Genomic DNA, 13,750 nt, shown 5'->3' with positions numbered 1-13,750 from the left:
GTTTTTTCTATAATTAAGATGCTGGGTCTTTCATGAACGTATTTTTGAGTGGGTGATAAATATTCCATTAATTTCCAACTGAAATTAATTCGTTTCACTGGTTTGATTTACTAATATTAACATTTATAGTATATGCTAGTATTTACTGATGCAAGTTAGACTGTGAGATGGGTTTAACTACCTATGAAAGTGTAAATCTTTAAAAATGTTGGCGAGAACCCTCGCTCGTCCAGTTCTCACCCAAGTTTATGAAGCTCAAAAAGTGAAGGGTCTTCATGAAGTTAGCAATTACGATTGACAAACAGTTGAGGGCTTAGTTTACTTTGTTCGAGCATATGTTTTATACCTTCGAGGTTTTACCTCGGATATAGTACACAAACATGTTCCGTAATATGACGTAACAGCAATACATAACTTGAGCACTTTAAAATTGTTTTTATTTTATTTAATATTTTATTTTATATACTGCGGATAATAAATGTGTATTTTAGGGATACTTGCCTATCATCTATGACGGAGGTTGTCGCTTGTCGTACGTGCTTATAGGCCAGAAGTCGGACCACATGTTTTGAAATAGAATGAACAGCAAGTAGTTTTCATTAAGAGATAGGACGAGACTTTTATACGTTTTGTAGCAGACTTGGAATTATTTGATAAACAAAGATAATACGCTATGAGATCTTGGTTTTCATTACAGCAAACAGCATATTATAAAATAAGCAATGAGTTAATTTGTATTATTAAACGGTTCCATTGTGTATGTCTGTTTTAAATAAATTTTCTCATTCAATTCATTGACCAAGATGACATCATTTACAACGATCTACGTCAGTTTTATCACTGCCTACGTCATATCGTCGAATTCAGGAAACATTTATGTGACAGGTAATGAACATTATATTGAGGTCATAACTCTTTGTAGCTTGTACTTTCAAATATTACGTAGTTTCTATTTTATTACCAATTAACGATTATATTTATATTAAACACACATTTTTAAAAGAAGTATTAAGTTTCTGCCTGTCATTTAATTTGAAAAAAGTTTAGTGACTATTCCGATTGAATCTGATTACAATATGATAAAACGTTAACGCTTGGTCAAGATAAAATCCGTGTCACCAGGAACAAACAGCAGTGCATATTAGAATGAAGCACAAAATAAAATACTATATTTTTCACTAGTTGCAATACTCATCAGAACAATGCTATTGGACTTTTAAGTAAATAAAATAGCATGTTTGGTCAAACTTTTAATTTTCTGTAAAGTACTCAAGAAATAACTTCATGTACTTGAATGTAATTAATAAGAATCACCCACCTGTATTAACAAAGTACTTATCAGTAATGAAGCACAATATATTTTCCAGAATTTCACGGTACTAGTCATATTCATATTCGGTATACGGGACGTTTTGTGTCTCAGCGATATGTGGTAAATTTAACCACGTACTGATATGCACCCCGTAAAGATCAATTTATACTAAGAATATCTTAAAATTTGGTGCTAATTGCTTGTATCCGTCGATAGGTTTACAATTTTTTTTTATCAGTGTGCTTAGTTTATTTCTGTTTACCTTCCTAAATTCTTTACAACAGTAATACACATTGTGTTTCGAAAACCCACTTCATTGTTAAAACTCAAAGCAAACATTGAAGACAAGTTGTTTATGATTAATATGTATGCCGGTCTGTAATAAAAACCACAAGCTAATTAAACTGAATATGTGGATTACTCAGAGGCTTTTCGTGTAAAACAAATAGGGTAATGATATCTTTTGTAGACGGTCGAGTATAGTAAAATTAATTTGTTTCAAAAAGCAGACATCAAACTTTTTTTTTACATTACTCTATTACATTTATTGATCACTTAAACTGTTTTTGAATTTCATACGCCAAAAAGAAGCAAAATTTGATCAATTAGAATTAACCGGCAAGCAATTAAAGAAGAAGCGCAGTACACAAACACATCACAACACCAACAAGTTTTTTTAATAATTTGTTATCAAGTATTGGTAATCGGTGTGCTCTCGTATCGCGCAATTTTAACGAAATTCGTTAAAATAGTTCTGCCTAGTTTAATTTACTTAGAGGCCAAAATGAATAAATAAATATAACTTCTTGCTGTTTTTAGGTAACAATCCATGCAGAAGACAAAATGGCGGGTGTGTTCAACAATGTATTCACAAAGATGGAGAGTTTAGTTGTCCATGTTTTCCAGGATTTAAAATGACGAAAAATGGGAGAAATTGCGAGGGTGAATTGAGTTGTTTTAAGATTGTTATTAATAGCAATACTGTTGTGTTTAAGGCTAGTATTAAAATTCTTTGTTTTCGAGAGTACTAGCATTAGATTTTCAACATGAGTTACGGTGTTATGAGACACACTATATAAGCTTAGTTTTTCAATAAACTTCTAAAGAAATCGCTTAAGTGTCTGAAACACGTTCAATATTATGTTTAGACCTTAATGAGTGTCTTACACACAAGGGATTATGTCAACATCTGTGCCATAATATCATAGGAAGTTACGAATGCTCTTGCTTGGAAAATTTTGTTCTAAGCTCGAACGGACATACATGTATTCCGACAGGTTTGTTGTTTTATTATTCTATCCCAAAAAAGGAGTAAATCCCAGAAAAAGTACACTCTTTGTTGGGTTTACGAAAAAATGGTATATATAATGCCGTACTGTCTCAAAATATCGTTTAAAAAAAGAATTTTCGTGGTCATATGATTTGTTGGATTCGGTGTCAGATTTTCGTTTTTGTTATGCCATAACAATGACCTTTGCACTTGAATATTTGCAACAAAAACTTAAACGAAAAAACCCTTAAAAAATTCATTTCACATAATTTAAATGACGTAGAGTGTAATGACATGCAACAGAAGATTCCTTTGAAATACTAGTAGTGACGTAGATTGGTATTTTACTAATATGAAATATGCATGAACTATGTTTTCACAAGTTCGTTTCGCTTTGTAATGTAACTTTTTTATGTATATTTTCATATTTATTTTTTTTTAATTTTTCATTAAAATGACAGGAAAGTTGAATTCAAACAGGAATTTGTCGATAGATCAACAACTGGATGGAGATGATGATTTTTTTGATGATCGACCCTGTAATTTGAGATCTGGATACAGACTACATACCGATGGGTCATGCATAAGTATGTATATGTTTTTCCTATCAACATTAGATTGAGAAAGTGGTATTCGCAAAATTTTAATCATCTATCGGAATGTTTGTATAAAGTTACATACATTCAAAAAGATGTCAGAGTGAGACATCACCGGGAAAGATTCCCAATGAAATATCGGATAATCCATGGACGACATAAGCAGTATCGCTAGCTTATGCTGTAATTGAATATTTAGCAGAGACACTTCGTAGTAATCGACACCAATAAACTTTTTGTATGCATGTTTGGTTTGCGTTTCTTAATTTGCGATATTGGTAATTCGATAAGGGTGTGAAAAACCACGTCGTGAAATGTTGGTCAAAATACTCAGAATACACACAAACCTGTTTTCTTATTACGACATTCCCAACAAGAGTAAAAAAAAGTTTTTACTTGATACTTGTGACCTGGCTTCAGGATTGTTAGTTAATCTAATAAAATCTACATTTTACTTCGTAGGTTCAAAGTTTAAATTTTAATTATACATAACAATTCAGGATTGTGCTCTCATGGTAATGGGGGATGCCAACATAAATGTGTGGATAAAGGAAAAAGAGGGATATTCTGCAAATGCCATGTCAGCTACACGTTAGCTGCTGATAAAAGAAGTTGCGTTGGTAAGTCGACTCTAAAATAGCCATTGAACGAGCATAATTGCAGCTAAAAGCAAATAAAGCTTCAAAAAATCACAATGGAGGTGATAATTTTAACCTCCACAAGACAATTAATAACAAATTTTAATACTAATACATGTTGCAGCATAATATTCATAATATTCAATAACCTTCATCACGCTTCACTAATTACGCACCGTTAAAAATCACTCTGAGATTACGATCGTTCGGAATTATGCTATAAATACAGATTATATAAATATGTTAAATTGTAATATTTAAAGTTTATGCTAACTATATTTCGCATTCTTCCACTTCTATACACTCGATCGGCGAAACGAAATTTCCTTTAAAATGAGACTTTTATAATCGAGAGATAGAAAACGGCCCCTTTACCCTTACGTCTGTAAAGCGTTCTGCCTTATTAAACAATGTCTCACGGTTTCTGTATTTTGAATTTATAGAAATTCAAAAGTCGAAAGCAGTGCCAAACATGCTCAACAAGCTTTTGTTACGCAGAACGAAAAAAGGTAGATTAATTTACGTACTATATAGAGTTAAAATTGTACTTTGGCGTAGTTTTTTTGGTAATTAAATTTTTGTTTGATTACCACAATTCCGCATCAAAAATCTATGTCATGCATGTAATTGTATGCATGTCTCTCATGCCTGTGAGTGCATGCGGCGCTGGCTCTATTGGATTCCCGCCTGCCTCGCTTTGAAGTGGCTATGCTCATTTTTAATTTAACTGTCGTTTATTTATTCTGAATATACATTTTTGTGAATAGTATTATATGTTTTTGTTTAGCTTCGAGTTGTTCAATCGACAATGGAGGTTGTGACATAAATTGCGAAGAAACGCCTGTTGGCGCTCAGTGCTCTTGTCCACATGGATTCATTCCGAGAATGGATGGGCGATCTTGTGAAGGTTATAAAACTGAAATATATGGATTAAAGTGCATAAAAAAATTCCCACTCGATAGTGAGTGTGGTCACAGTTCTTGACGTGACGTGAAAACCGTGCAAACGTTGCCGACTGTGAGTATGCAACCTTGAGCTTGCATACCAAAGACAGACACAATTTACTGGAGTAGATATGTATTCCTCTAAAATTAATTTTATTAAAGATTGTCAACTAAATTTGTATATGCAATCTAGGATAATTGATGATTTTCTCGTGCACAATCTAATTAGGTCTAGGAAAGAGTTGCACGTAAACGTAGAGTACTAAATTCTCAGGTGTAGCCAATATTTCTAGACCTTGAAAATGGTCCATCAATTAAATCAACCAGTTGATTAAATCACTGAAGCTTCGGAGCAGTTTGTCAATTTTGCCAAGCTTGTATTCTTGAAAAATGATGAACAACAGCATGTTGTTGTTATTCTGTTATTATTTGCCTACATGGCAAATTCCATGGCTTCGGGGTAATCATTCGCGATTGCGTAAATTTTGAAACAAAGGTCCAAATAATTGAATTCAACGCAAAACCATTTTATCTGTAACTTATTATAGATATAAACGAATGCGCCTTAAACAATGGAGGTTGTCATCACACATGTCATAATAGTCACGGCAGTTTTCAATGCAGTTGCGATGACGGATATAGATTGGATTTAGACGAAATAACATGTTCAGGTAACATATGACACGAAATCAAATATATATTAGAAATGGGATTTGCACTGGTATATTATTCTAAACTTTCTGTTCAAAAATACTCAAAGAATGAATATTCACTCATGCTTTTTTTTATAATTTGCAAAATAAATACAAGAAACTGTTATTTTCTAAGTTCCTTCGAACAAATATTTGAATTCCACGTTTGTTAACTGAAAGGATTTACACAATTAAAAAAAAAAAATGATTTTTCCATGTGTGTTTTATGTTTTTGTTATTATTATTATATTTTAAAGATACAAACGAATGTGAAATGAATGATACGTGTGCGCACGAATGTATTAATTCGATGGGAAGTTACGAATGCTTATGTAAAGAAGGATTTGCAAAATTTGCAATGGCAAGGTGTGGAGGTAATTGCATAAATATGTCAGACCTTTGTCAGATTAGATACGCATGCTTAAACTAAATCGGTAAAAGGCTGTGTAATTTTTTTAAACATATTCTGTAATGTTTGTTGCAATGCATTTTTTCTCCTATGAAAAATTATCCACGTGAGAATGTGCTTCTGAGATGAGCAGTCACGTTTTTGGCAGATTTAATTTCTTAATTTTCAACCCCATTTCTACGCCGCTTATTTGTTTACCTTAACGAAAAATTGCGTTGAAAAATCTATTGTCAAAAGACATTTTAAAACAGATAGTGTTGCTTTTGTATTCATTACTGTATATCAGGGCTACTCAACTATTTTTACCAAAGATTTGTATACAAAATCTTCAAAATTAATGGGGTCTGTTTTTTTCAGAAATGATATTTCAACGTCTTTAAACCTGCACTTCCTCCGCCGGCTAACGATTATTCGCTAATTTAGATAACGCTATTCGCATTGTTTATTATGCCGTTGCAGTTCTTTTCATGAATAGTCAGGTGCAAACGGTCCAATGTAATACATTCGGATTGCAAGATTTGTCAAAGTTGTATCATCCATTTTAGCATGATTTCATTTTAAAATAAAGTCTATTTGATTCCATGGTTAATTCTTTGTACAACATAAGTACCGGACGTCAAAGGCGTACCCAGGAGGTGGTTTTCGCCCCTTCCCCCCTTTCGAAATGTAACAGAAAAAAAATGTCAAGACTCTTGAAAACATTTATTACCTGGCCTCCTTTATTACCTGGCCACTATTAGAAATTTAGGCAATTAGAAATTTTGCCCCCCCCCCCCCATTTGAAAATTCCTGGCTAAACCCATACCCTATGGCTGCTGTCCACATAAAGTAAAACAACATTAATTTTCAACATCATCAATAGGTTCGGATGCAAGTCCAGTTACAGTACTGTAGTTTTTGAGAAAATTGCATTACACCTTATACGGTAACTTGAGAATTTCATGCCATAACCCTTTTTTTGGTTTTTGCGTCTTGTATAGATATAGACGAATGTGCAGCTAATAACGGTGGTTGTGGACATAACTGTAGGAACACAATTGGCAGTTATGTATGCAAGTGTCGCGAAGGGTATTTTCTGCATTGGAACAAAAAAGACTGCATATGTAAGATATTTTATTGTTTCTTATATGAGCAATTTTTTCTTATAGTGATGAAAGTCCGGAATATTTCCGGTTTTACACTGCGGACTTCAAACTCGAGATTTTTATTCGGCAATGCCGGAATAGCCAGGTCCAATGGTTCTCTAGCTAAGCCATTGCGCCCATGAATTTTAGTGAAAATATAGGGTTAACCCAAGATTTTTTCACAATAAAAATTTCCCTTCAAGTTATGGATTAAAAAACTTTATTTATTGAAATTTTACACAAATCTATTTTTAGTGAAGAGCTCATGCCCAGAACTGGCAATTGCTCGTGAACAAGCGGGCTCACTCAACTGCAACATGAGATCTAAAACTTGTATGCTAGAATGTAGAAAGCATCACAAGTTCATATCATCAATGAACCCTTCCAAATATTTTTACACATGCGGTCACGAATTGCCAGATGACCTAATACAATCTGAAGACACAAAGTATCAGTGGATTAATAGTCATTTGAGAGAAAATAATTCGCTTTTTAATTGTCCAGGTGAGACACGTGTTTACAGATTGTGCTTTAAATGCGAAGATTTATCGTATATATTTATTTTTTAAACCGTAATGCGGTATTTTTAATGTATCTGTAATTCACATATGGTGAACGGTTTTTTTAATTAATATATAGAAAACTAAAGCTTCAATAACCACTTATGTTGTATTTTAAGCAATTCATGATATTATGAATAAAATTTCGGAATTTTTGTTCCAGATGGCTCCAACGAGATTCTCCGACAAATAGTAAAGATTAAGTTGAACTTGAAACAATGTAGTCTGGGAGTAAGAAATATTCACAAAACTCTACCGTCTCCAGGTAACAAAGCGTATAGAGTGCTAAAATTAGGCCAAATCAAAAGGAATATACTTGCTCTTTCTAATAATGTTAAATATTTTAATATTTTTTCAGCATTACGCGTCGAGTTTTCCAGTTTTATTGCTCATTGTGAATCGACGAAAAAGAAAAAATCTCGTTCCCAAATTCAAATTGAGATTGAATTATTAGTTCGATTGTCAAGTAAGTTGTTAACAAACACTAGCAGCATGTTTTATTCATGAATAGGGTGATAGGAAAGCATCATATAGACAGATGCTTGAACCATACTGCAAATATTCTTCATTTTCTAATGCATCAACTTCAGACATCTAGTTGTGCCACACAAAAAATAGATTTTACTTGTAAACAACGATTTAAAACATTATCACAATGTAATTTTTTCGTAGCGACTATAGCAAAAAATATGGCGTTCCAGAGGTATTTATACAAAAATGACGCACAACCTGAACAACCCTATCTGGTACACATACTATGTTCAGGTTGTGCGCCATCTTGGTACGAATACTTCGGGAGCACCAAAACTACTATGTATTTTCACCCATGTAAGTGACTTTTTTAACCTAAACTGTCGGATTATGATTTTCTGCTTGATGGGGAAAATATGAGTGTTGACAAGGGTGACACTAAATTCCTTGGTGGACCGGGTTGCGGTTTGGCATTGTATATTCTACAATTTGAATGAGATGTAGAAAATGATGAAATTTTTAACCCGAGACGCCAACGTGTTTAGCCGTAACGTTCTAACCACAATGGCCCTGATGGTCGATGTTTGATCCGGACTGGGACTCATATTTTGTTGTGGTGTTTTGTATTTTTTGCTATTTATATGTTTATATTGTCTATGGTAAATGTTTTACTATCAATGTTGAATCGTTTAATGGTCCCTTGTTATTGCACGCAATAGAAAAATGTGACCGGAAGTGTGCTCAAAAGAAACAGAACAAGTATGCCAAGTCATTGACAAAAGCAGTCAAACGCGCAATTGGCAAGCAACAGTTTTACACAAACTTCAAAACCACCGACTTATCTATTGGTAGAAAACGGGGAATTGATGTTGGGATGAAGACAAGTTGTGAGATAGGAGAGAGATTGGATAAATCAAACAACATTTGTGGTAAAAAGTTTTATATAGTTGAATTCTCATATGCAAATAATTTGTGTTTTATGGGTGGTACAATTATCCAAAAATGATTATGTATTACACTTTAACCCATTTATAAACAAAAGATTAAATCAAACAATGAAACATATCATTACAAATACCGTATATGTTTAGAGCCTTGTCCAACGGGAACAAGATACGACATATCATCCGATTCCTGTCAAAACTGCACCAATGGATTTTACCAAGATCAGCTAGGACAACTTACATGCATGCCATGTTCAAGACGATTAGTTGATGCTGGAAGAGGAACATTTTCGGGGAAAACTGTTACGGAATGCCCAGGTTGGTTTCGCCACGGGTTCTGACATTTGTTGATACATAAAACTTCGAGTAGGGATTGTTTTGATTGCAAATTATTCAGCACGTTTAGCTAAATATTCGAAATTGAGGAGATGATTTTTTTGTATAATCATATGTTTATTCGTAATGTTTTAAACTTGTTAGCTGACAAGAAATAAGGACGATTGTTGCTTTTGAGTAAACCAGAGTTTATAAAAATTTAAACTTCAGACTTTTACAGACCTACTTTACACCTCATCTGAGATAATTAAATCATATCCATACATTATTGGCTCATTCAGGACTCTGTCGACCGGGTTATTTTTCCGCCAGAGGTTTTGGACCTTGTCGACCTTGCGCGAGAGGTACTTACCAACCAGAATTTGGTCGTCGTGGATGTTACGAGTGTGGCAGAGGAATAACAACTAAAGGTTTAGCTTCAAATAGTTTTGAACAATGTTCAGTGCGTGCAAAATGCAGTCCAGGTAAACTTACTATAGACGTGCCAAATTTAAAAATCCCAAGAAGTTATCATCCACAGTTTTTCGCGAGTCTTAAATCAGAAATAATAAGATTCAAAATAAATTTATACCCAGCAAGCTAATTGAAATCGTGAGTCGCATGAATTTTTCAAGTTTTTTTTAGGTCACTATTACGATATTCGTGTATCCACTTGTATCCGATGCCCTTTTGGTTTTTATCAACATCAAATGGGGCAGAACTATTGCCATAAATGCCCTAACAACACAACCACAGATTTTGATGGATCGACTGACGTCGATTCTTGCAAAGGTAAGTACAATAATGAACATATGATATATATGATCGCGCGATTCATTTTGGAGTTTATCGTAATTGCATGCAGGCGACATGTATCTTAGGTATAATGGCTGCCATTGCAGTGGGGAATTATTGCAAAATGGTTTTGGAAACTAATAAATGCCGAAAAAACGGATAAATTGTTAACGTTATATACCATTATTGCATAATTTCAGATAGAGAATGTGGTGGTACAGGCGGGGATTATCAAGGAATGATTCAATCTCCTAATTATCCTGGTAACTATCCTGTAAATATTCGATGTCAGTGGACTATCGTTCCGCCTAAAGGGAGAAAGATTCTTTTCGTTGTTCCTGAAATACATTTAGTGAGAGAAGATGACTGCGGTGACTATTTGAAGATACGAAAATCATGTAAGATACCAGGCATAGAGCATCATAAATTAGTAATGTTAATGGCATTCTCCTATTTTTTTTTTAACTTGATCTGTATTTTTTTGTTTTCGGATTACAAGCGTCACCTTCGTCAGTAGTTACGTACGAATCTTGTCAAACGTATAAAAATCCATATGCTCACACTGCTCGTTCAAAAAAACTGTGGATTGAATTTAAATCTGATGGACAAAATACGGCCAAAGGGTTTCAAATACCATATGTGACATACGATGGTGGGTATAATAATATAACATGAATTCGATAAATATCGACAATATCCAAACGTTATTTCCAAATCTTTTTCAGAAAACTATGAAACCATAATAAAGAACATTGTCAACGATGGTAGATTATATTCTGCAAATTATCATCAAGATATTCTTAAGGTATTCTGAGTAATCACACTAATTAACTAAGTATTCATTCTATTATGAACGTGCAACGCAATCCCAAACACAAAACAGTGATGAAAATGAATATTGTAAAATGAGGAAAACAATTTTAACTATATCTATATAGTTTACGCGAAGTCTGTATCATGGCTTAGAATTTAGTTAAGTTGGGGAGAAGAAGTTGGTGCTAGTAACTACTGATTAAGCAAATTACGTTACCTCGTCATAAATAGTTAAAAAGCGAAAAATTCATTTGTTTTGGAATATATGTATGTGAGCCCAGATAATTCAAAGTGCAGGAATATATAATTACTCCGGTTTTAGCATTAAAACGCATTCCTTGTCCGAAATACTTCCTATGGACAATGCCTCCTTTGCTGTTAAATTATTAGGTGTTTCTAAATGCATTTTGGAATCCCGCTCAATTATATTGCATCTCAACTAACATATTTTTATGGCATTTTTAGGACAGGAAATCACGAATGACACTGTTTGAAGTGCTGGCACATCCGGAAAATTATTTTATTCTTAGAAAAGAAAATTTTCGGGGACTATTTCGAAAGTCGTTCATAGACTTCCTCGAAGACAAAGTTATAACGTTTTTAAATCCACCAGACATAAACTAACAATAGCATAGAATGTGACTGGAAATATCCAAAACATATGAAGAACGCGCAAAAGAAATGTGGAATTGGTACACTTTCACAGTACATATCTCGTTAATAGCAAGACTATATTAATATAATGCCATATCTTTCTAATTTATGCTTGCTATTCAAGGATGCAGTGGTTAAACTTTACAAGACTCTATCAAATTGAAAATAATATATATATTGTTTTCATGTTATGTTTTTCTTAGACAACTGTATACAGACAATGTTTATTTTCGTACATTGAGGAAACATTACGTTGTGCAGCATTTGCAATAAAGAAGCTAAGGGTTTTCGTTCAATACCGTTATTTCCAAACATATTTCATGTTATGTTCCTCTTAAACAACTGTACAAACAATGTTCATTTTCATACATTAGAAAAAATATTCCGTTGTGCAGAATCTGCAATAGAACAGCACTGATTTTTATTCATTTTATGACAATATTTCACACTTTCATGTTTTTTTTACATTCAGTATGATTCAAGATGCTTTTTCTTGTGACCGTCGCGCTTGTCCGCTATTGTGAAACAATGTGTTTTTTAAGTACACTTGTCAAATTCAAAGCGCTGTCTTGAACAACTTCTATCCATTATATTCATGGTTATCCAATGAACAGAAGGCTAGATATGCATTTGTTCTATTCTTCTTAATATTTAATCTTAATGATTACCAAATAACTCATAACAACGGTGACTGAAAAAAGAAGCCCCCAACTGTAGCTAGTAGAGTACGTCTGGTATCAAATAATTTAAGATCATGGTTAACGGTTTCTTAGGCGTTTAAACTGGGCAACTCAATTAAAGGAAAACGTAATGAAGTATTTAGTTAATACATGTTTATTTATATACACAATTTTTATAATCCTAAAAATGAGCTGCTAAATTTGAAATTTGTTTTTTTAAATCAAGTTCGTTTGTATATTTTGAGCACGAAGTGTACCTGTGGATAGTTTGCAAAACGGTTGTTGTTATTGTAGGGTTGTTGCTTGTTGGTATTGGGAAAAAATCATTTTTTCTGCAACTAATGGACTAATCGATTTCACATTTTCAGTGTATCAAAGATGTTGCTATAGCATGCTCTTGATTTCAGGTTTCTTCATATCTTCAAGTCCTATGGTAGTTGATATTTGACCCAAGTTTTCCCTTTTCGTATAAGGCGCCATCCAGGGACGTTCTCTCAGGGTACTTCATTTTACTTTTTGAATCACTTAGTTTATATTAAAAAACACGCTTCCTGATATTCCAACCGAATAGTTAGTAAAGGCCATTCAAATCAGAAACATCAGATTGTAATCCAGTCCTCGTAGCAAAGCTGGCATTCACGTAGCTTTCAGAAGAGACACAATGGCACTATCCAGAGTCGATATCTTTACCAATGAATCAAAATGGTAATATGACATCATAGATTGGCGCTCATTGGACATTTATCAAGAACTACGCTTCCCAGCAGTTTATCCAATTAAAGAGTCCAGCTGCACACTAACACAAATGTATTTCTGTAACGTTTCGTCCGACCAGAGTCAGACTTCCTCAGACAAGCAGTTTACAACAATGGCAAGAAATAAATTTGATGAATAAATTTGAAATCTCAAATCAAGTATGACGTAACAATGCATAAACATTTAATTTGCACTTAGCCGTAGAAGTAATGATGGGAAAATTAGAACCACAAATATCAGTGGAGCTCATTTCATATGTAAATAAAAAAAAATAAAAATTTTTTTTCAGTATTGCATTTACGAAAATGATGGGTAACTGAATGTAATTAAAATTAAGATTATGAGCACTTAGAGAACCACGAGGAAGTAAACCAACATTTAAACATAAATCAATGCTTAGTTTAGTGAGGACCAATTTTAAAATAAAATAAGGTTAAAAGTTATTGCTGAATTTTGATCTTAAATAGCGTTAAAATATAATAATAATTCATAATAATAAATGAATGAATGAACCATCTAGCATATGTCGAGTAGGACAAAAAAAAATAATAATTAAAAAACTATCGCAAGCACATAAATCCAAGGTTTTGATTTATAATTAAAATTAAACTTGGGACACTTGAAAATAATAGTAAAATAAAACGCCAATCAAGGGGCGAGTAATAATAAAAAATTGAGAAAAAGGGTGATTGTTAAATTTGAATTTAAAGAAAAAATTTTCGGACTACCAGACTGCTTGTCTGAGGAAGTCTGACTCTGGTCAGACGAAACGTTACA

General features: G+C 33.3%; 1 protein-coding gene across 2 annotated transcripts; it reads left to right on the top strand.

Moving 5' to 3' along the window:
- The first annotated feature begins 701 nt into the window (after positions 1 to 701).
- On the top strand, positions 702 to 12,222 carry LOC120329344 (signal peptide, CUB and EGF-like domain-containing protein 2). 2 transcript variants are annotated; one of them, XM_039395945.2, is made up of 21 exons: positions 702 to 885; positions 2,132 to 2,254; positions 2,461 to 2,589; positions 3,044 to 3,169; positions 3,679 to 3,798; positions 4,260 to 4,325; positions 4,604 to 4,723; positions 5,309 to 5,431; positions 5,710 to 5,826; positions 6,842 to 6,964; positions 7,241 to 7,489; positions 7,709 to 7,810; positions 7,904 to 8,011; positions 8,736 to 8,945; positions 9,108 to 9,278; positions 9,578 to 9,760; positions 9,921 to 10,067; positions 10,271 to 10,468; positions 10,570 to 10,722; positions 10,796 to 10,875; positions 11,349 to 12,222. In XM_039395945.2, the coding sequence occupies exons 1-21, from the start codon at positions 804 to 806 to the stop codon at positions 11,505 to 11,507; spliced, it is 2,889 nt and encodes a 962-aa protein (XP_039251879.2). In that variant the 5' UTR covers positions 702 to 803; the 3' UTR covers positions 11,508 to 12,222. The 2 variants fall into 2 exon arrangements, with proteins under 2 accessions (XP_039251879.2, XP_039251880.2); XM_039395946.2 differs by lacking the exon at positions 4,260 to 4,325.
- The last annotated feature ends 1,528 nt before the right edge of the window (positions 12,223 to 13,750 follow it).

The sequence above is a fragment of the Styela clava genome, chromosome 12 (genome assembly GCF_964204865.1).
Source record: "Styela clava chromosome 12, kaStyClav1.hap1.2, whole genome shotgun sequence".
Taxonomy (NCBI): Eukaryota; Metazoa; Chordata; class Ascidiacea; order Stolidobranchia; family Styelidae; genus Styela; species Styela clava.
This window is presented reverse-complemented; position numbering and strand designations above follow the sequence as displayed.